Source organism: Danio rerio, chromosome 18 (assembly GCF_049306965.1).
Source record: "Danio rerio strain Tuebingen ecotype United States chromosome 18, GRCz12tu, whole genome shotgun sequence".
NCBI lineage: Eukaryota > Metazoa > Chordata > Actinopteri > Cypriniformes > Danionidae > Danio > Danio rerio.
In genome coordinates, this window is record NC_133193.1 from 23,754,563 (window position 1) to 23,776,171 (window position 21,609).

General features: G+C 37.5%; 1 protein-coding gene and 1 long non-coding RNA gene across 21 annotated transcripts in view; both read left to right on the top strand.

Moving 5' to 3' along the window:
* Nucleotides 1-21,609, top strand: part of carmil2 (capping protein regulator and myosin 1 linker 2) — a 93,978-nt gene that overhangs the window by 61,566 nt on the left and 10,803 nt on the right. For 17 of the 20 annotated variants that reach the window (XM_073929415.1, XM_073929418.1, XM_073929416.1 and 14 more), the window contains 5 exons: nt 12,618-12,721; nt 12,895-13,657; nt 16,813-16,917; nt 17,275-17,311; nt 20,780-20,848. In XM_073929415.1, the coding sequence (XP_073785516.1) occupies nt 12,618-12,721; nt 12,895-13,657; nt 16,813-16,917; nt 17,275-17,311; nt 20,780-20,848 (1,078 nt within the window). Of the gene's footprint in view, nt 1-12,617; nt 12,722-12,857; nt 13,658-16,812; nt 16,918-17,274; nt 17,312-20,779; nt 20,849-21,609 lie in introns of all 20 variants that reach the window. The other 3 variants (XR_012393763.1, XR_012393765.1, XR_012393764.1) reach the window with 1 other exon arrangement.
* Nucleotides 438-6,470, top strand: LOC141378826 (uncharacterized). Its single transcript, XR_012394311.1, has 3 exons — nt 438-1,569; nt 1,747-4,301; nt 4,645-6,470. It is a non-coding gene; the product is annotated as an uncharacterized lncRNA (long non-coding RNA).

A 21,609-nucleotide genomic window follows, 5' to 3' on the forward strand; every position in this document is an offset into this window, starting at 1 on the left:
CAAGGTAGTCGGGTGTCATTTAAAACAAAATCAGGCCAAAGCCTTTTTAGTTTGTTTCTGGAGTTCAAAACAGATTGCTAAAGCATACTTCTTTTGGTAATCTGGCCGAGAAACAGCTGTGCACTATCACTGGTGCATGGTAAATATGAAACAGATATTTACATTGGATGTTGCCTAAACTGTTGTTGTCTATTGGAAGGAATGCGTCAGTAGAGCCACCATTTTGGTACAGGGTAGCGCTCTTTTGAATGAATGTGGGACCAAGGTGCAGTGACAGATTGCCATCGGGAGCCATAGATATGTATACATATATACATGTACATATGTGATTGGGAATTTTCCCTGTGGTCATTATGCAAATATTATTTAAAAATGACAAAATTGATAATTTTACATCACTTTTCTACATCGATGGATAAATAAGTCAATCGCACTGGCATTGCCGACAAAGAGCGTTTGTTTGTGTGCATGCAAGTGTATAATTCTGCAAGTGTATAATTCTCCCTCACTTTTAAATTTGGTCTAATCCAAATTCCACTTTTAAGTTAAAGTAGGAGTGATTCGTTTGTGAAGGAATCTTCGTTATAAACGACTAGTGTGAACAAGCGATCTCCCTGCATCCCAATGTGCATAATATTCACCTTTCTGATTTAAACTGTATGTTAAAAGTTTATAGTTACTTCAAAAACGAACATTCAAGTAGCCAGCAATAGTTTCTGGTACCAGCATCTTGTTATCATATTTCATTTACTGTACATTTTCGCTGGTTTTCTTTAACAAAACTAGCATAAACATACTATAGTATTTAGTGCAAGTTAATGCTACTTTGCTTTATGGTCAGTGCAGTAAGTGACTACTATCATCACTAGGTTACTTATTGAGCATACAATTTCATAACACATAAGATCTTAAAAAAATAAATCTTATCTATAAAATGTGATGCCTTTATGCTTTGTTTTCTTTGTTCGCTCCTTACACAGTGCAAAAGTCCAGCATCTTCTGATTGGTCTTGACTAAGTGCGGTTGAAGGACTTTTGTCTTGGGAGCACTGTTCCAATATGGCAGCGGTATTGACGCATGCTCAGGGCCCGTATGCAATATGTATTGTATATATCTATGAATATGAAATAGGTGGGTGTGGTCTGAAATATGGGAGTTAGGGGTGCAACAATACATACTTTTCATGTTTGGTTTTGGGTTTTAGATTACGGTTTCGGTACGGTTCAGTATATGATATGAAAAATGCCATGTGTCAAAAAGCTCTGTCAAAAAATAAATGAATAAACCCAGGCTTATACTGAAAACATACCTCTATATACATAAACAATTACTACATTCTCACACTGTTATTTACTTGTTTATTTTATTTTTTGGCTTCTGTTTTTGTCTTACCAACTTTCTGGAACCGTGCTTCACCAGACACCAGTCGTGGTCAGCTCCTCTTTGCATCTCAAGTCTGCCAACATACATGGCGAGCTAACTGGACAAACTGGTAACAGAGGAAAGTTGTCTGTACGGAGGTTAGCGGTCAGCTGGTAAGCGTGAAAAGTAACAGCGTCCTTCTGCCTCGTAGGATTCTTTTTAAAAACAAAGTGCAGCCATACGAACTTCTGGCTACATAATTTGTAATCTCCAGAAATGTACATTTTCAGAATGAGCCTATGTAGAACTTTCAGTTACATGAACTAAAATCAAATAACAGTGCTTACTTTGTATAAGCATAACTGTAAAAAATACATTACTGAGCTATATAGCTATTCAGTCAGGAGCAGAGTGATTTCATTATCTTTTGTTGTTTGTTTAATATAAAAAACACAGAGAGCAGGAATAAGATGTTTTATTTAAAGATGCAGACAACACAATTTCCTGAATTTTTGCATTCTAAGGAATAACTGATCAAATGCTTGTCAAGTTGGACATAGATATAATTATTGGTCATAACCAAGTCTTACCATTTAGAAGGGTTAAGGGTTATTTGCACATTGAAACTTTACATATGGCTCACATTACTTTAATTTTCTTGTGAAAACGTCTCCTACTTAAGTGCTCATTGATGGGGCAATTACTCCCAGGGAGCTGTGTTTCAGCGCATGTGCATTCATTCTAACATGCACAGAGCCAGTTCAAAGACTAATTAAAGAATGAAGAAAATGCAAAATACATAATTTTTTTTATTTTAAGGAAAAACAGAAAAGCCACAATCTCCATATGTGCATTGAATTGTGGACTTATTGCCGAGTATTACAGCATTCCTGACATAAATATATAAGAATACAACCTGGATTTGGGGAGCAGCCTCTCCCTGATCATCATGTCTCTGCGCTGGTTGTGTAGAAATTTAAAAGTGACCCAAAATAAACCATTATGATTAGCTAAGATTGCCAACAAATATTCTGAAAAGTGGTTTGACCAGTGTACTAAGAACCACAGAAATAAAATAAAAAACATTCTGAAGAGCAGGTGTGACTGGTTAGATGCTTTCTTTACTGCTGTTTTCTCACTACTGTTAATATAATTTGTTTTTGCATGTGTTTAGCAGCACACATTTAAATATTCATCTAGATGATAGCAGTAAACCTTTGAACTTCTTTTTACTCATAAGCAAAGAATAAAAAAAGGTATTCAGGACAGGTTGGCTTGGTACGATAGTTTGCATTGGTGTGCTACTGGTTATTAGCCACAACACCCGTTCTGTCATTTATCATAATATTATCACCACCACCAACATTATTTGGATTTTTAAAGCAATAAAATTATTTAGTTCTGTTAGAAAAACGACACTGCTGCATAAAACTGCCTAGCAGTTGAGTGCAGTGCTTACTTCACCATTTCAGTGCACATATCACCCTAGTTACAGTCAACAAGGTCATATGACACAGGAAAACACACAGCATATTTTTTTTTTACTGTTTGTATTTTTACCTGCATTCTACCCTATAATAATGCTATATATCATTGACCGTCTCAGTACAGCCAGTGATTTCCAGTGTTTTCCACTTGCCGCATTTCTCCAATTTACAATGAACAAAATACTCACAAACATTAAGTTTTGTGTAAAACGACCTTAAGATTGATGTTGAGAAGAACAAGTGGGTGACAAAGGAAGAAGCGCTCCTCACTGTCAACACCCCAGTATCAGGACAACATTACAATCAAAGATCACATGTGATGAATCATCTAACATAAAATTAACCATGACAAGTAGCTTGTTTATCATACTTTTAAACTCTCCCCTTTTTTATCTGCTTTGACAAACTTTTTTCTACATGTACCTTTTTTCAATCTGAAATAATTCAATAATTCACTGGAGCTACTCTGGAGTCCTTAAGTCACCAGTTTGTAAGACTTCAATAAACATGTGCACGTCATAAAAAGTCATTATGTTAAAAGAGACCCTTTTATAAAAGAACTCTAGTAAACATATATCACTGTATGAAATTGATTGAGAGGATTGCGGAACTTGGGTGCATGTGTAGCTATTACTAATCAAGTACTACAAATGTGATGTAACACTTATAAAATCCCCTCATTTAGTGTTCTTTCATTCATTCATTCATTCATTCATTCATTCATTCATTTTCTTTTTAGCTTAGTCCCTTTATTAATCTGGGGTCGCCACAGCAGAATGAACCACTAACTTATCCAGCATATGTTTTACATAGCGGATGCCCTTCCAGCTGCACCCTATCACTGGCAAACATCCATACATCCTCATTTACACACATACAGTACGTACAAATAGGTCTACCTAATTCACCTATAGCACATTTTTGAATTTGTGGGGGAAACCGGAGCACCCGGAGGAAACCCATGCAAAAACGGGGGGAACATGCAAACACAGAAATCACAGAACACAGAAATTCGAGGCTTAAACCAGCAACTTTCTTGCTGTGAGGCGAAATTGCTACTCACTGCGCCACCATGGCACCCTTAGTGTTGTTCCAAATTTCCCAAAAGTTCCAAGTTCTTTATAAATTATGAAAACATCAATTTCAGTTCATAGTTATTAAGTTGAACAACAGGACTACAGGACTGTTTTTGTGTGTAAAAAAACTGCATAATCATTTAGGCGTGTAGTATTACTTTGCGAAGTGGCGTGCACTAACCAGCCTGGCATTTGTTGCCATCGTGAACTGTGATTATTTTTTAGATACTTACAATGGGGAAAACTTTTCAGTCGTTAAATATGTTGCAACATAGGGCCTAAAACATAGCCCTATACACATTTCATTAGATCGTGAAATCCGTAGCAAGAAGTACTTATGACTGCATTTCATATATAAATGGTATGCTACGGGGTGGTATGAGGCCATTTTACTTCATGCTTACCAGCTGACTGCTTACCCCCGTATGGATGGCTTTTCTGCTGTTACCAACTTGCCGGGTAACTTGACACGTTCATCAGCGGAGTTGACCACAACAACAGAGTCCGGTGAAGAACGTTTTCAGAAAGCAGGTAAGACAAAAACAGAAGCCAAAATTTAAAAGAACAAGTAAATAACGGTGAGAATGTGGTAAAATCTTAAAAAGGTGGTAAAAGTCAGGGGGCTTTTCTTTTTTTGGATGGCTTTTGAAAACCCTATTGGTTGGGTTTAGGTTAGTCGGTGCTTTTTAAAAGCCTATTGGATGGGTTTAGGTAAGCAGGAGGTGGGGGAATCTGTCGGTTAGTCAGTAAGTGAGTCAGTCAACAGCGGCCTGTGGTGGATTCATGTGAAAATAGCAAGCGTGAAAAGCACTTGTGAGAGAAATTTGAGATCTGAAAAAACTTAGACAGTGACCTCCGGTGGGTTCACGGAAACAAAAACTGCATAAAAACATACCTCCTGCGACGTATTTTGCTCCAGAAATGTAAAGAGAAAATAATCAGAATAAGCCTTGATTGCATTTATCACTTAAATTTTCAACCCCATTTTTATCTATTTTAATTGATTTATTAGTATTTTTTGTTTGTTTATTTTGCTGAATGTGTATTGCAAATCTTACAAAACCAAAGATTGAATTCAAAAATCAGATTTTTCCCTGTCACATTTTGATAACAGGCATACAAAACCGTATTATTCATAGTTGTATAAAGTGTTAATTTTCAGGCAGTTGCTTAACTTTCAGAAAAATGGTCAATCTCATAGGGAAAAACTGAATTTTATATGAGTAGCTCATATTAATTTTATATAAGGTTTTCAACATGATCAGCATTTTCTGAAGGTTAAGCACCACCTTACACTGTTTTGTACTGTATTTGTGAGAATCGTGTTGGATTGAATCACTTTGTAGAGCAGTGACGTCTTCAATACGGATCATGGCTTTACCACAGAGGAAGCTTAGACAAAAGCCTATGGATCACGGTCTCAACCTGACATCTTTAGACAGCTCCATATCTCACATCTTACTTGGAAATGTAAGAAGCAAAATCCGCCAAAATGTACACAAAGTCAAGACATGTGAGTCGGAACAATCTTTGATCAATGCATCAGCCTCTACTGCTACACTGATCTGAGAACAGCTTTTCAGACCCAGACTTGTCACTTTTGCAAGAGTAGATTCAGAACAGCTTAACTCATCAGGCATTAACATTATCTGCTTTCATGTATGTTTGATATTCAAATTGTGCTAGTGGAATTAATTGCATACTGATGTGTGTAACAGCCTATTTATTGAACTCACCATAAATAAACTCACCGTGAATGAAGAAATAATTAATCTGTGGCCTTATGTTAAAAAATAAAAACCCTGGACATCTTGTTTAGTCTTTAAACAAACCCAGCAGGCCATGCAAACCAACCAAAAGCTTTGTTTTTGGTTATTGGTTCATAATTGAGCAAGAGTTGAATGGTTGCAGAATGTTTTGTTGTAGGGGAATATGATTGTGTGGGAAACACCTCTCCCTGTGCCGCCTCACTCAATGTGGCGCCTGCTCTCCTCCTCTTTTTTTTAAAGATGGAGTGATGAGTGCTTTGCCTTCTGATTGGCTGAGAGGCGCTAAATGATTTATAATCCATTTCTCATGCGGTGTGCGGCGCCTAATTTGCATATGGTTGCTATAGCTCTGCAGTGGTCTCTCTCTCTCCTTCTCCCTCTCCATATTTCTTTATTTTTTTATTCTGCAGTACCCAAACTGCCCGAAGGCCTCGCAGTCTGTGCAGCAAGCAGCAGGAAATGGGCAAAACACACACACCGGGCACCCTGTGCTTTTGTTTGTATGTAGTGTTTGTAAGCTACTGATCTGGCAGAGTTGAAAAATCAACACTGACCCAATTTTCATTCGTAATACAGATTCGTTGCATTAATGTGAGTTCTGAGAGTGAAAACGTGTTTTCAGAAATTCAACTTATGGACCCTTTTCCAATCTCAAAGTTTCTCAATCATACTGTAGTTGGGTAAACTTAGAGCACAGTGAATGCAAGAGTAAAACAAATAATTTATTTACAATTCTATTTGCTGAAATAATTAACGAAAAACTCCACAATGTTGTCAAAGAAAAAAAACAATTGTGTGAGACTGATAACGGCAACCAGAACAAAGAACAACATCAAATTTACAGTCCTGCCCACAAACTCTTTTTAAATGTATTGCACAAGCAAATTTGATCCAAAGATGATATAATGCATACATGCTGTAAATACATATAAATGTTCATATGTTTTTAAAAAAATCTAAATAACTTAAGAACTTTCAGGGATTTAAGATGCTGATGACTGGTAAACATGTTTTAACAGTCTTGCGAAAAGGGTCCATTGTTAAAAAAGTAAAAACTAATCAAAACACTTCATTACCCATACATACCCATACGTATCCAATACTCATAAACTTCCAACAGTTACAGATTTACAGAAAAAAAAGCATGGCAAAATAGATTTTTATCTTCGCCCACCCTGGTGAAGCACTGAATAACGTAATAAAGTATATACTGAAAATACTTGTATGTATATGCATATTTTGCAATATAATTGAAATATATTGTTTTTGGAGATTTTAAATTTTAGGATTTATTTGTCCATTTTTAATTGTAAAAATTTAACCCAGGCTCATTTTGATTACGTACCCCTACATTTCTGGAGCGAGCGAAATATGCCCCAGAAGCTTCGTTTTTTGCAGTTTTTTTTTTTTTACGAATCCACCAGAGGCTCATGTGTACGCTTTTTCAGATCTCAAATTTCTCTCGCGAGTGCTATTTGCGCTTGCTGTTCTCATGTAAATCCACCAGAGGCTGCTGTTGACTGACTGACTGACTTACTGACTGACCAACCGACTGATCCCACCACCCTCCTCCTTCCCTAATTTCAACCAATAGTGTTTTAAAAAGCACAGATTGACCTGCCCTCCTACTTCCCTAAACCTAACTATAGTGTTTTAAAAAGCAATCCATTAAAAAAAAGCTCTTGCCTGATTTTTACCACGTTTTCAGATTTTACCACATTCTCACCACATTTACTTGTAAATTTGATCTTTTAGCTTTTGTTTTTGTTTAACCTGCTTTCTGGAACTGTTTTTTACTGGACTCAAACCCCATGGTCGCAGTCAACTTTGCTCTACGTCTCAAGTCCGCCAACGTACATGTCGAGCTACCAGACAAACTAGCATCTAACAGCGAGAAAGCCGTCAATACAGAGGTATGCAGTCAGCTGGTAAGCGAGAAAAGAAACGGCATCATGCTGCCCTGTATCGTTCGTTCATGTAAGGTCCAGCCAGTTGGTCCAATGACGGTATCCACTGGTGGATGAAGGTTCACTGCATGTTCGGTCTTTCCAGTGCACAATGTTGATCTATATTAAACTTAACTCATATCCGACTCCAATTTTAGTATGAGGTGGTTTAGAATATTATTATATGTTTATCCTCGTTTTATCTGACTCCAATTATAAAACATTGATAAGATTATTTTGTTTCCTTCCACATTAATTTAGATTATGATTGAATATTCTTTTGATTTGTTATTATACCTTATTCTCATTTACTTGCACCGGCCGGGTATACAATCTCTTAATACAAGCTTGTCAGTCTTGGTCATTAAACAGAGGCGATTAACTACTATCCTAAACCGGCAGAACCCTACTTACCTAGATTAGGATATTTTTTATGTGGTCCCCATAGATCTGTTATCTACTTAATCAAGACAAAGTATTTTAATATAAGTTTGTAGATGAAGGCCTAAATACCCACATTTAGATTAGTTTCAACAATATTTTGTTGTTCTAAATAGAAAGCTAATAGTTGGCCTTTTACATTCTAAGTATACTTGAATTAATGCCAATTTGTTAGTCCGATCTCTAACAACATTGTATAGCGTGCCATGCTGCTCCGTCTAACATGTTTTAGTCCGTTAATAACCTGTACAGTGGCTTGTAGTGCTATGGACAACAACATTTATCAGTGATAATAACACGAGGTTTGAATAATTCAAAACATAATTTATTAGTCAGGTAAATGTATTATGCCAAATTCAGTCAGTTAATTCATAAACGATCAATACAAAACATCAAATTATCAAAGACAAATCCAAGATGAAAAAGATGCATTCCTGACTTCAAAATATACATAACATGGAGCAGGCTCCATGTTACGGGCTGATCTGGTTCAGGCAGAATCGCGCTGAGCCTTTCTCAAACCTTACCTTAAAGGGTCACGAAACACCAAAACACATTTTTTGAGCTGTTGACAGTCGTATATGTGTCCCACACTGCTAAAAACACTATTAGGACACCTATATTTCTCTAAAAAGTGTAAATTGGTTGTTTTTGCGTTATTTCAAGCAAATTCGTACTTCCTGTTTGAAACGAATTTTTGAAGCTGCGTCACGGTCATGACATAATAGCGTGTATTCCAGCATGCAGACTGGGCGTCTGTGCCAGAGTGAGTCTTATAACGTCTTACAGTGTGTTGCATTAATACATGAGTAAGGCTTGGTTCAAACCAATCAGTGTGCTCTATTGTGCAACTTCATTAATATTCATTAGTGTCACCGTGTGTTGGCAAAACAAGCGTGAAGTGTTGCTTTTATAGTTTGCTGCCATTAAGTTCGCTTTCATTTTCTCTCTGTGAGAGCTCATCTGGAGTCACGTGTGGATTAACAGTGTACGCGACGCTCGACAACAATAACTTACGTGTCTAAGGAGGAACATTGTTTACCTGAGAGCTGTTCTCATCTGCAAACGCTGAAATCCGGATTCGCTTGTAGTCTTCTCTTCATAAAGACGCGGCTCTAGTTGCTGGTGATTGTCCTGTCTCTACAGATTTGGTAAGTGAGCGACCAGTGCTCTTTGTTTATTCAGTTTGTTTGTATCGAATTAAGTTAACTATTGCACTGAGTGCAAACATGTTTGCACCGCATTTTGTGACCGGAATAACACACGCGGCATCTAAGTTTCCGGGAAATGCTGAGTTTTTTTTTTCTCTCATTCGCTGTGCTGTATCAAACATTGCATGAAAAATACACGCTTAGGGCAGATCCTCGAATCAAATATCGCGTTTGTCGCGAGGGGCATGAATGAATTCCCTGAATGAAAGAGCCAAACTGCAGTTAAAATCCAACATTTAATAATTTAGCAAATAATTCGACTACAGATGTCCATGTAAGTGAAACACCATCACTTTCTCCTGTGTGTGTATTTTGACTGAAACTCACGCGTGCCCAAATAGACACTCCCACACCATCCCACTTTAGTTCCTCCGACACTCCCCCCTAAACAGAGCTGGACACGCCCACTTTTCTGACTTTTTCCAAAGTAGAGGTGTGAAAACACCCTGCTGAAACGAGGGGGTTTCATGTCCCTTTAAATAATCCAAGAATTCCCTCAAGGAAAGGGGTGTGTGCATAACAAAAGGCATTCACACTTAGTGCTGCCTGTGGTAAAGTCACATCCTTCACAGTGGTTCAAAAGATGCCTGAAGTTATATATTTATTGTTTTGATTATGTCTATTTCTGAGAGAATGAGATCCTTGTACCAATCGCACTGAGACATTTCAAATGATATCAAACATGATAGTTAAAGTCAGTTTGGTTAATTTAGAACATTCAAACATTGAAATGACCATATGTGTGAATTGGGGTGGTTGAAGCCGAGTTTCAGCAGGCTCAGATGCAAATGCAGCAGGAGCCGGTTTTTCCTGCATTCCCACCTGCTGGGTTTTGGAGTCACCAGTCTCTGTTTTCAGTTCATGTTTTGAATTGTCAAAAATATCAAAATATTTGCAATATTTCAACTCTTACAGTTCATTCATCATAAGATATCATAAGATCATCAGTTTGTTAAATTAGTTCTAGTTTTGGTTTTGGTACTGACTAATCTATATACCTTTGTGCGTGTCTGTGTGTACATAAAGGGCTTTGGGTGCCCAGAAAAGTGCTTTTTAAGTGTAATAAATTATTCATTCATTTATTTTCTGTTAGTTATTATTTTTATTAATCAGTCTAGATTCAATTTAGACTAGATTCAATATTATCAATCTAGAGTCTCCTCTGATATTGAAATTAAAGATCTATTAATCATCACAGAAATTATACAACCGTGTATTTCTGAAGCCATGTGATTTCAGCTTATAGGCAATATATTGTTTGAGTAAAAGATTAATAAATGCCATCATGAAAATCATTGTGTTCATTTAACACATTCACAGTGTAGTGTAATGTCATCAAAAGTCAAAATTTAAGAATGGTCATGACTGGCATATCTTGCTATAGACAATCTCCATATCTGCAGCTATTGTGTTCTTGTTGAGGATACATGACAGATACACCAGTCATCTCTTATGAGCACTCAAACTCTCATTTAAGTGTGTGTATGTGTGTAATGAGGTTGTGTCTAAGGGGCGTAATTATATTAGGTAGTGGGGGGGGGGGGGGGGGGGGGAACAGACAGCGAGTGTGAGGAAGGGTTTGGCTCTCTCTTAGGACACTATTGGCAGATCCGCCTGAAGACAAATCCACTTTGAACACAGTCTGAATCATGCTGTGTTTAATCTGTTTTAATCTGAAAGAGAGAGAAAAAAGCAATATTTACACAATGATGTCAACTTAACCCTCAACCAAACTCTACAATCACAAGTGACTGATTGATTGATTGATTGATTGATTGATTGATTGATTGATTGATTGATTGATTGATTGATTGATTGATTTGCTTTTTTTAAAGACCATGTGTCCAACAAAGTGGTTCTAACCATCTTTTGTTATTCTCATTAACATCTTGGAAAAAAATTGGTGCATATTACATTTTCAATTGCATAATGTAAGTGGCTTAAATTTACAGTACTTTAAGAGATAGAGCTTATGTGGTAATTTTCTGTGAACTGAACCTGATCTGACACTCTAAATACCACATTAAATTAAAATATTTGTGAATTTAAACAAATAAACCAGCACAGGCACGTTGTGAAAACATACTCCCGTATTCATTTCGGGAGAGCGTGAATTATTTAGCCAGAGCTACGTATAACGGCACCGACAGCTACCAGCTTACCACTTTTCGCCGTGTGGACGGCATTTCCGCTGTTACCAGTTTTTCCATCTATGATGGCGAACATGAGATGCAGAGAGAAGTTGATCGCAGAGTCAGGGTTCAAGTCCGGCAAAGCACAGTTCCAGAAAGCAGGTGAAACAAAAACAAAAGACAAAAAGTTAAATAATAAGTAAATAACAGAGTGAGAACGTGATTAAATCTGAAAACGTAGTAAAAAAAATGAGCCACGTGGGCTTTTCTTTTTCTGCTTTGCTTTTGAAAACACTGTAAATTGGGTTTAGGGAAGGGGTAATCTGGTCAATTTGTGGTTTTGAAAAGAGTTTAGGGAAGGGGATGGGTAGGGTATTTGGTCAGTCAGTCAGTCAGTCAGTCGGTCAGTCAGTAGATCACCAGCAGCCAAATTTCACATCTAAAAAAGCCTACACAACAGCCTCTGCTGGATTCGTGAAAACATAACCACATTTTCAGATTTTACCACATTCTCATCCTGTTATTGTTTATTTAATTTTTTGGCTTCTGTTTTTATCTTATCTGCTTTCTGGAACTATTGTAAACTGGACTCAAACCCTGTTGTTGTGGTCAACTCCTCTTTGTGTCTCAAATCCACCGATGTACATGTCAAGCTAACCGGACAAACTGGTAATAGCGGGAAAGCCGTCCATACGGAGGAAAAATGTCAGCTGGTAAGCATGAAAAGGAACGTTGTCATAGCACTCTGTAGCGCTCATTTTAAAGATGAAATGCAGCCATACGTACTTCTGACTACATAATTTGCGATCTCCAGAAATGAAATATAGGGCTCCGTTTTCCGAATGAGCATGTTGCACAATCACTGAACGTGTCATGAATGGATGTTGCAAACTGAGATCTCACTATGTTACATGGCATATAGCTGGGAACAGCTTTGTTTTTAGGTTTGACAAGCAGCAAACATAAAGAACTCTTATAAATGGTCTAATATACACCTTGCTTTAGCTGCTGAGTGAAAGGATTGTGGGCGATCTGTGGGTGTATCATCTGAGGTTAAGGTTGTTGATCAAGGGTCAAATCTCACGTCAATCTTTTGATTCTGTTTGGTTAAGATGCAGTTTTTCATGTTCTGATGAAATATTCAGTAGATTTTAATTGGTTGGCTGACCTTGTATTCGTTTGTGTCTGTAAAGGAGCAGGCCGCAGAGATCGAGAATGAGGCCAATGAGAACATGGGGAGGGTTGATGAAGGTGTAGAAGAGTTCTTCACCAAAAAAATCATCCCCGATGACCCCCTGTGAGTACATCACACATGCAAATGCACTCATCTATGCAGATCACTGTTAATCAACATGTATTTAACTGGAATTAATCACAGCATATCATTAAATCATGATCTCTAACAAAGAAATATCCTTACCGGTTGTCAAAAGACATTTCCCATCATGCCTCTCCTCTCCTCGTGTTCAGAAAGCACCAGAGGGAGGAGCCCCTCATTAAAGCACAACCTGCAGAGCCCACGTGTGTCACAACTGCCCCTCCTACCACCTCCACTACAACCCCCATCCCCACCACAGCCCCCTCCAAAAACATTAAGAAGAAGTTTGGTGATTTTTTTGCCTTTAAGAAAGTGCGTGCAGGTCGAGGGGCCAAGGGCGACGGCGTTCCTGAAGGCAAGGTCAAAAAGACTTCAATAGCCGATCTCATCCGACCACTCCGGGAGGCAGCGCGTGCAGAGAAAGAGCGAGAGAAGGAGAGGGAAAGAGAAAAAGAGAGAGAGCGAGAGAAGGAGAAGGAGAAAGACAAGGAGAAACCGGATGAGGAAAACGTAGTCAAGGCGGCCACAACCACAGCCACCACCACCATCCTCACCATCACAGATTCCACAGCAGTTATCCAGGACAAAATGTCCCCCAGAGCTCCTTCACCTGTTCCCACACCTGCACTGACCCCTCCTGCATCCACACCCACACCTCCTGCCTCCTCCCCGAGCAAAACTGAAGAGGTCCCAGCACTATCCCCTGCTGCACCTCCCACCAAAACCCCCAGCCCGGTCCCAGTTGTGTCACCCTCAGAGCGGGAAAAGAGCCGGACCCTGGAGAAGAGCCGCACCCCTGATGGAGAGCGGAGGCCCAAACCCATTCGTCGCTCGCTAAGAGAGGGCAAATCACAGTCCCTCATTCTGCTCTCAGACGTATTGCCGGAGCAGGACGGCACAGCCATGCACGCTAAGGTAACTGAGCATTGATTCAGATTGGATTAGGCTAGATGTTAAATGAATAAATTTCATAGACGTACAGAGGGGAAAATTAATATTGAACACATCACCATTGTTCTCAGAAAACATATTTCTATAGGTGCCGTTGACTTAAAATTTTGACCAACCACAGAAATCCATACATGCAAAGAAAACAAAACTTATTTGTTTACAATTTAATAAGGGTGTCTCAAATGTGATTTTAAATCGAAAATCATGCTCAGTTTTGATTATTGAATCAGAAAATGCTATCGCCATTGCTGCTACACCCTAATGTAACGTCCCCTTGGCTTGCCAAGCGAAAAAAAACACACGCTTGTTGAAAGTCAACCTAACAGCTAAAATTAAAATTAAACAACAACTGTCCCTTTAGTTTAATATTTTAAATGTCGAAATTACACAAAATCTGCAGAAATTCACGTCTGGTCAGAGCTCCTCCCCCAGAGTATCGTCTGTCTATAGCGATCAATGAATGGCTCCTGTACTAGAAGGCGGGTTTTATTCACCATATAGCAATCGATGGTTGGCTCTTGTACTAGTAGGCGGAGCTTTATTCACCATATTGACAGTTCCACCTTTCCCCATTTAAAAGATACGAGTGACATGTCTTGTGTATTCTGTAGTCTTTGAAGTAACTCAACATGTGTAAAGGCAATTACAAGCGGGGTAGGAGTATTTATAGCTACGGACATGCAACCTTATTCAGTGGTAGAAAACTCCGGTAATTAATGTTTTAGGCAATTAATTAGCGTACTGGAACCGCGCTACGAAATCTTAAGTAGAACGCATCTCACAGCTATGATGAGGCCCTCCATGTACAATATTGTGAAGGAAAAAGTTATTGAAGGTCTTACCAGTGCACATTTAGTACAGATTGCTGGACCTCCAGAGCAACACAGAGCTTCATGACTGTCACAGCGCACAACGGTCAGATGTAATTATATTGCATAAAATTAAAATGGCATAACTTGTGCTTTGAAATTTTTCTTTTTTAAATCGAGAATCTAATCGTTCCATGACTTTAGAATCGAAAATATTATTGAATTGAGGATTTGGAGGATCGTGACACCCTTACAATTTAAGTCAGGTGTAATAAAATGAAAAAACACAGGCAAAAAGTATTGAACACATGAGGAAAGGGAGGTGTAGAAAGGCAGTAAAAGCCTTGACAGCAGCTGAAATCTCTCAGTAGTTATTCAGCAACCCTCTGCCCTTCATTAGTATGAACTAATATTAGCTGCTTCAGTCCAACATCTACATTAGCAGGATGATGAAGATGAAACCAGTGTGGAAATTTCAGCAAGACAATGATCTAAAACACAGCCAAGGAAACTTTCAAATGCTTTCAGAGAAAGAAAATCAAGCTGCAGAATGGCCCAGACAGTCACCTGACTTGAAATTAATAGAAAATATAAATTTAAGATCAGATTTGATAGACGAGACCCACTTAAACATCAAGATTTTTACACTCTGTTGAAGTCTGTGAAAATACCTGAGCAAAGAATGTGACTTAATTTCCCATATGAGAGGTGTTTAAGCTGCCATCACCATAAAAGCTTTATATATAAAGTATTAAATATGTTTCAATAGTTCAGTACTTTCTCCTTGTGTCATTCCATTGTTATTACACATAACTATTTCTTCAGATTTCATTTTTTTTAATGCTTGTATTGTTTGGGTTTTATTACCAAAATCTGGTTCAATTCCATGTCAACAGCTCCTTTAGAAATATTATTCCTAAGAAAAAAACATGACTTATATATGCAGTTGAAGTCAGAATTATTAGCCCCCCAGAATTACTAGACTGCTTCTTTATTTTTTCCCCCAATTTCTGTTTAACGAAGAGAACATTTTTTCAACACCTTTCTAAACATAATAGTTTTAATAACTCATTTCTAATAACTAATTTATTTTATCTTTGCCATGATGACAGTAAATAATATTTGACTGGATATTTTTCAAGACACTTCTATACAGCTTAAAGTGACATTTACAGGCTTAACTAGGTTAATTAGGTTTACTAGGCAATTTAGGGTAATTAGGCAAGTTGTTGTATAACGATGGTTTGTTCTGTAGGTTATCGAGAAAAAATATAGCTTAAAGGTGCTAATAATTTTGCCCCTAAAATGGTGTTTAAAAAATTCAAAACTACTTTTATTCTAGCCAAATTAAAACAAAGAAGACTTTCTTGGGAAGAAAAAAATATTATCAGACATACTGTGAAAATTTCCTTGCTCTGTTAAACATCATTTAGAAAAAATAAATAAATAAAAATTTGAATTGACCTAATAATTCTGACTTCAACTGTATATATACTTATATATACTTATTACCCCACCCCACCCCACCTCCCCCAAACTTAATGTATATTCGCTCAATCACACAATGTTTGGTTACTTTGAACCAAAGTATGTCCAACTATGTTAATAACTTTTTATGACTTTTGCTGTTGTTAGTTACATTATTTGTTAACTTTTAACTTATCTTTACCAAAATATTTATTTTTACCCCAATGGCAAACAGTTTTAAACATAATTCTCATTCTCTTTAAATTTGGTTATGTTTGCATTTAAAACAAGAAAACATTACTGAAATATATCACAATAATTGATTAATACATGCTAATATACATATCATAAAAAAACAGCCCACCATGGTACGTTTCCCAAAAACATGGCTGTACAATGGCAATGCTTGTTTGAGCATTTCTTTTACGTCATATTTCTGTTTTCCGAGCACTCTGTGACGAGATTTACAGAGATTGTTGTTACTCTTTATATAAATGTGTCAGGAACATGAAGTGCAATTGTCTCCAGTGTGAATATGGGTGTGATTTAGTATCAGAACATCTAGAGGAGAGTAAAAACATAATGTTGATTTTGCACTTCTCACAGCATATGCTTTTTGTATAATATGATTTTTGTTGGCTGAAGGCATTTACTCAGTATTTTATAGTTTGGCTGAAAGGATGCTATCATTTTTAGAGGATCTTATTGACTATTTCATGTTTGGCTGATTTCGTTTGCTAAAAAGGGCCCTGAAAGCTCCTAGAATAAATATTGATAGAAATGTTTCCTGTGCTATTTGTACAAAAATGTTCTAAGAGGCAATTTTCCCGGGTCACTATCTAGAAACACGCATCTGAGAGCTCGTCCAGCTTTGAACAGCGTCTCCATGTCATGCTTCACCGCATGGGAGTCACCAAAACATCTCCCACCGACACCAAACAGAGCCAGGTTAGTGTGGGCTTTTCATTGATGCTTTCAATTTGATGCTTGATTTTTGAATAATGTTTATAACCAACCTTTTTTGCCATGAAAAACAAATCCTCCTTTAAACTTGAATTTGTTATACTCTGTTCTCTGAAGACCTTTTAAACTTTATTAATGGTCATACATAATTTACCGCTATTGGATTTGATCCTGCATAAATGGCTCATATCAAATAAAAACACCTTTCCCCTGGTAATAATCGCTTACTCTGCTAAACCCACAGGATCCAAATCACAGCGTGTTCTTTACATAAAGGTGAATTAAAGATTATACACATACTTCATTAGGTATCTGATTTAAACCAGTGTTATCCTCTTACAGAGCAAGGATGAAGAGCTGAGGAAAGCCAACTCTGAGGGTAAGACACATTTCTAAGCTACTGTATGTGCTGGGAGAATATGAGAATTTCTGCATCCATAGTGCTATGTCAGCACATCTGTGTTTTGACAGTGGCGATCTCAGTGTTTCTGCTCTGGGTTTTTTAGGTGGGACTGCTAGAGAGTCACATCGTGATATGGCCTATGTATGCTTCTAATGTGGTTAAAGGATTATTTCATCCCCCAGAGTTTTTTGTTATCTATTACTCACCCTCATGTCATTCCAATCTCCATAATCGGAACATAAGTTGAAAAAACATGAAATTTAAGAGCTCTCTCATCTTCCATAGAAAGCAACAATATTTAAAGTCTAAAAACATTGTCAGAATATTCCAGGTGACGTCTGTAGTTCAACTGTAATCATAAAGTTCCAAGAATCATTTTCGTGTGCCTATGCCTCTCGCGGTCAGGGGGCACGTTTACTATGGAAAATACAATGTTTGCTTGTTACATTGAGTTGTTGGTAGTAAATGCACACACTGATGGCTTGATGAGAACGAGTAGAAGTAGATGAACAAAGTCATATTGACAGTTTATTTGGTGCACAAAAATGTGCATGGAGCTTTGTATGATTACAGTTAAACCACCAAGTTACAATTTTCATTTTTGGGTGACTAATCCTTTAAATCAGGCACGTCCAAACTCTCTCCTGGAGGGCCAGTGTCCTGCAAAGATCCAACCCCAATCAGACAAACCTGGGCTACTCTTACTAGGCTTTCTAGAAACATTCTTGAGCAAGTTGGAGCTAAAATCTGCAGGACACCGGCCCTCCAGGACCGAGTTTGGACACCCCTGCTTTAAGTCATTCACTTTGAGTTGCAAAATAGTAAGGTTTCTCCACTTACCTTATACAGTGGGCCTTCTCTTGCATGTAGATGTTACAGACTTATGGATCTGTTAAATTAGATATGTAAACCTGGTTTGAGGTTTTTGCTTAGGAGTCAAAAAACTTATTTTTACTAGAACAGTTGGGGTTTATCATCCAGAGTCTGTTCTTGAGCCCATTGTTGTCCAGGAGGATTGGAACCTGTCATGAACCAGCCATGTGTTTCCACAGACTATGTATTGGAGTCCTAAACATTTGCTGGCTCTTATCAAAACTTTGGAACACTTTTTAAGGGCACTCACTGTAAGTGCATTAATAATAACCACAACTTTTTTTTCCTTTCTTTTACAATGTAGATTGTGTCAAAGCAGTAGTACATTACATAAAGCAGCTTAGAAGTTCTAGTAAATTGAAACTGTGTTAGTCCAGTTTTCAGAGTTTAAGTTTAGTTTAGTTCAGTTCAGTTTAATTTTCACTGCTGAAAGTACAAACACTGAAGAGCAAATCTATTTATATGCAGCTCCACAAGTCTCAAACCAAGCAAGCCAGTGACAACAGTGGCAAGGAACCAGGGCCGGATTAACCAATGGGCCTTATGGGCACAGGCCCAGGGGCCCGTGCGCACCAGGGGCCCCTGCGAGGGGGGAGAAAAAAAGACAATTTTGGAGTGTCTTTTTAGGCTAATTGCAAATAGCGCATCTAGTTGGACTAAACTATTCAGGGTTTACGCCCATCGATGCCTGATTGATAGAGATAAGATGAGTAAAGAGCAGTGTAATTATATAGCCGCAGTGGCGCACCTTGTAAGACACACGGCATCATCTTTTGACGCGATTAATCATAACATCGGTTCGAATCCACCATCAGCTGAACTCGTGCTACTTTTATTTCTCCCCATTACATATCAGATTGGAAATATATTTATTTTTAACAGGAAAGAAAAATTTTTTTAAAATAATGCAAATGTGATATAAAGTCACAAGTGTCTCGTGGGTATTTAATAATGTTTAGCCTTATTATAGGCGCCTGCCGCGCCTCCCTCTCTTCAAAAACTCTATTGCTCAGACAACTGTATTTCCTCTGAGCAAAAAAAATCGCGATCACATATTAATATTATTATTATATTTAAATTGCCTTTCTTTCTTTAACTAAACAGAATGCTGTAATTGGTCAAGTGCGGAAACGTCAGTTTTGTAATAACCCGTACTAAACTGAGCGGACTTCAGTGTAACGTTATATCTGTCATAGATCAAAAATGAGTGGACAAGTGGATTTAGCAAACGCGAGAGAAAGAGGAGAGGAGGCATCTTTATTGAGGCATTTTCCATACACACCTTCTTCAAACAGACCCGTGATCAGGAGAATGAGGGTACTTTAAATGATGAGTAGCTAGCATTAACCAGGCGGAGGAGGCTAACGGCAGCGCAGCGCGGACTGGATTCATCGGGTGAGAGACAGACAGAAAAGGAGAGAGAGAGAGAGAGAGAGAGAGAGAGGCCCAGAAGAGGAGAGAGAGGGGAGAGAAGAGGTTAGAGGTATAGTGTCTGTGATTTCGGATACTTTTAGGTTTATAATCAAGTCTTCATCACGAGAAGAGTAGAGAAAATACAGGGAGAGGAGGAGAGAGACAGTAAATCAGTGTTAGTATTATGAAAGACTCAGATTCATAGAACTCAGATTCATAGAACTGTATACATACATATATATATATATATATATATATATATATATATATATATATATATATATATATATATATATATATATATATATATATATATATGTAGTTTTAGCTATGTAGTTTTATTAGTATTTTTATTTAATGCTTTGAAAAATAATTTAAATCTTTGCAGACTATAAATACATATGTACTATATATCATTTATTTAAATATGTGGGCAACAAATTATAGATTCATTTTATTTAAAAATTATTATATTATTCTTATTTTTTTAATTCAACTATAGGGGTGCGGCCAGGTAGGGGGCCTTACAAGATAATGTGCCCAGGGGCCCCTGAGTTCTTAATCCGGGCCTGCAAGGAACCAATTTCACCAATTGACAAAAGTGAAGGGGAAAAATCTTGAGAGAAACCAGGCTCAATCGGGCACGACCATTTCTCTTCCGGCCAAACTTCTTGTGCAGACCTGCAGTTTAGGCACTGGAAACTGGAGTCCTAATGTCTTAATCTGAAAGTTCAGAGCTGTTTCACAGTCAACCAAAGTTTTTTAAATTTGTAATGAAAATTGTCTCATTTTTCAAAATAAATTTGATATGCAAAGTCAGGTCTAGTTCTGAGTACTCTGTGCATGTGTTTCAGAATCTGAAAGTTATAGAAAGCTTTGTTTTCTTTTGTGAGTCTAGCAAAGGGCCATGCATTTGCACACAATCCTATGATTAAAGCAAACAAATATCAAGAATGCCTTGCAGCTTTGTTTTAAATCCAATTTAAAGGTGGTCTGCAGTTTCTGCCATAAAATCCTTGTCCTTGAACTTATTTTGTACTAATTATTCTTGTGCATTAGCCTAGCTCAGAATATGTTTAGGGTACATGTGCAGCTTTTTTTGTATGGGATGTTACAGCCATTTGATCTATTATTCAGTACACTGTACTTGCTTTTTAGGTGCAATACTTGACAAACCCGAGCCACCGCCTACATTTATGAAACCCCGCACAATGTCCACCTCGTCAGGTAAGAAATGAATCACCCAGCTTTAATAATAGTTAAGGATACAGTGATTTTTTATGTGTTTTGTGAAATGGACCGTTGAAAAAAAGGAAATTAAAGATGAGACTTTGTCTATCAGTTGCTGATTGGCCAGATGAAGACCTAGAAGGCTGTGAGAAGGAAGATTGCTGATATTTTGATGGTCAAAATCAATTAACATATTAAGGGACAAATCATTCACAAATATCTTTCATTTATATTGCATTCCAACTATGGGTTATGGGGTGCTTTTGGGATTTTAAGCTACAGTATAATTCAAGCTCGGCGCCCTCCTTTTGCACAACACACCAAATATGTACTATTTGCTCAATTTGAATATATGTGAGGGCCAGTTTGTCAAATGTGTGATATGTCATAGTTATAGGGGGATTACAAGGAGTTGCTTGGGGTGTCCTGAGTGACTAGTAGTTGCTTGAATGTTGTGGGTAGTGACTGCAATGTTGCAAGGTGGTTACCAGGGCATTTTGGATTATTTCTAACACATAGGAGGTAGAGGATTGTCTATTATAGCAATATACGGGTTTGAAATGTTCTGACTTTACTCACTCAGCTTTAATAAAAGTTTAAGTTACAATTAATTTTGTCTGTATATTGTAAAATGGACTATTAAAAAAAAAAAAAATTAAGGATGAGACTTTGTCCATCAGTTCTTGATTGGATAGTGAAGACCTAGATTGCTGAATAAATGTACATATTAAGCAATAAACCATTCACAACTAGATTTT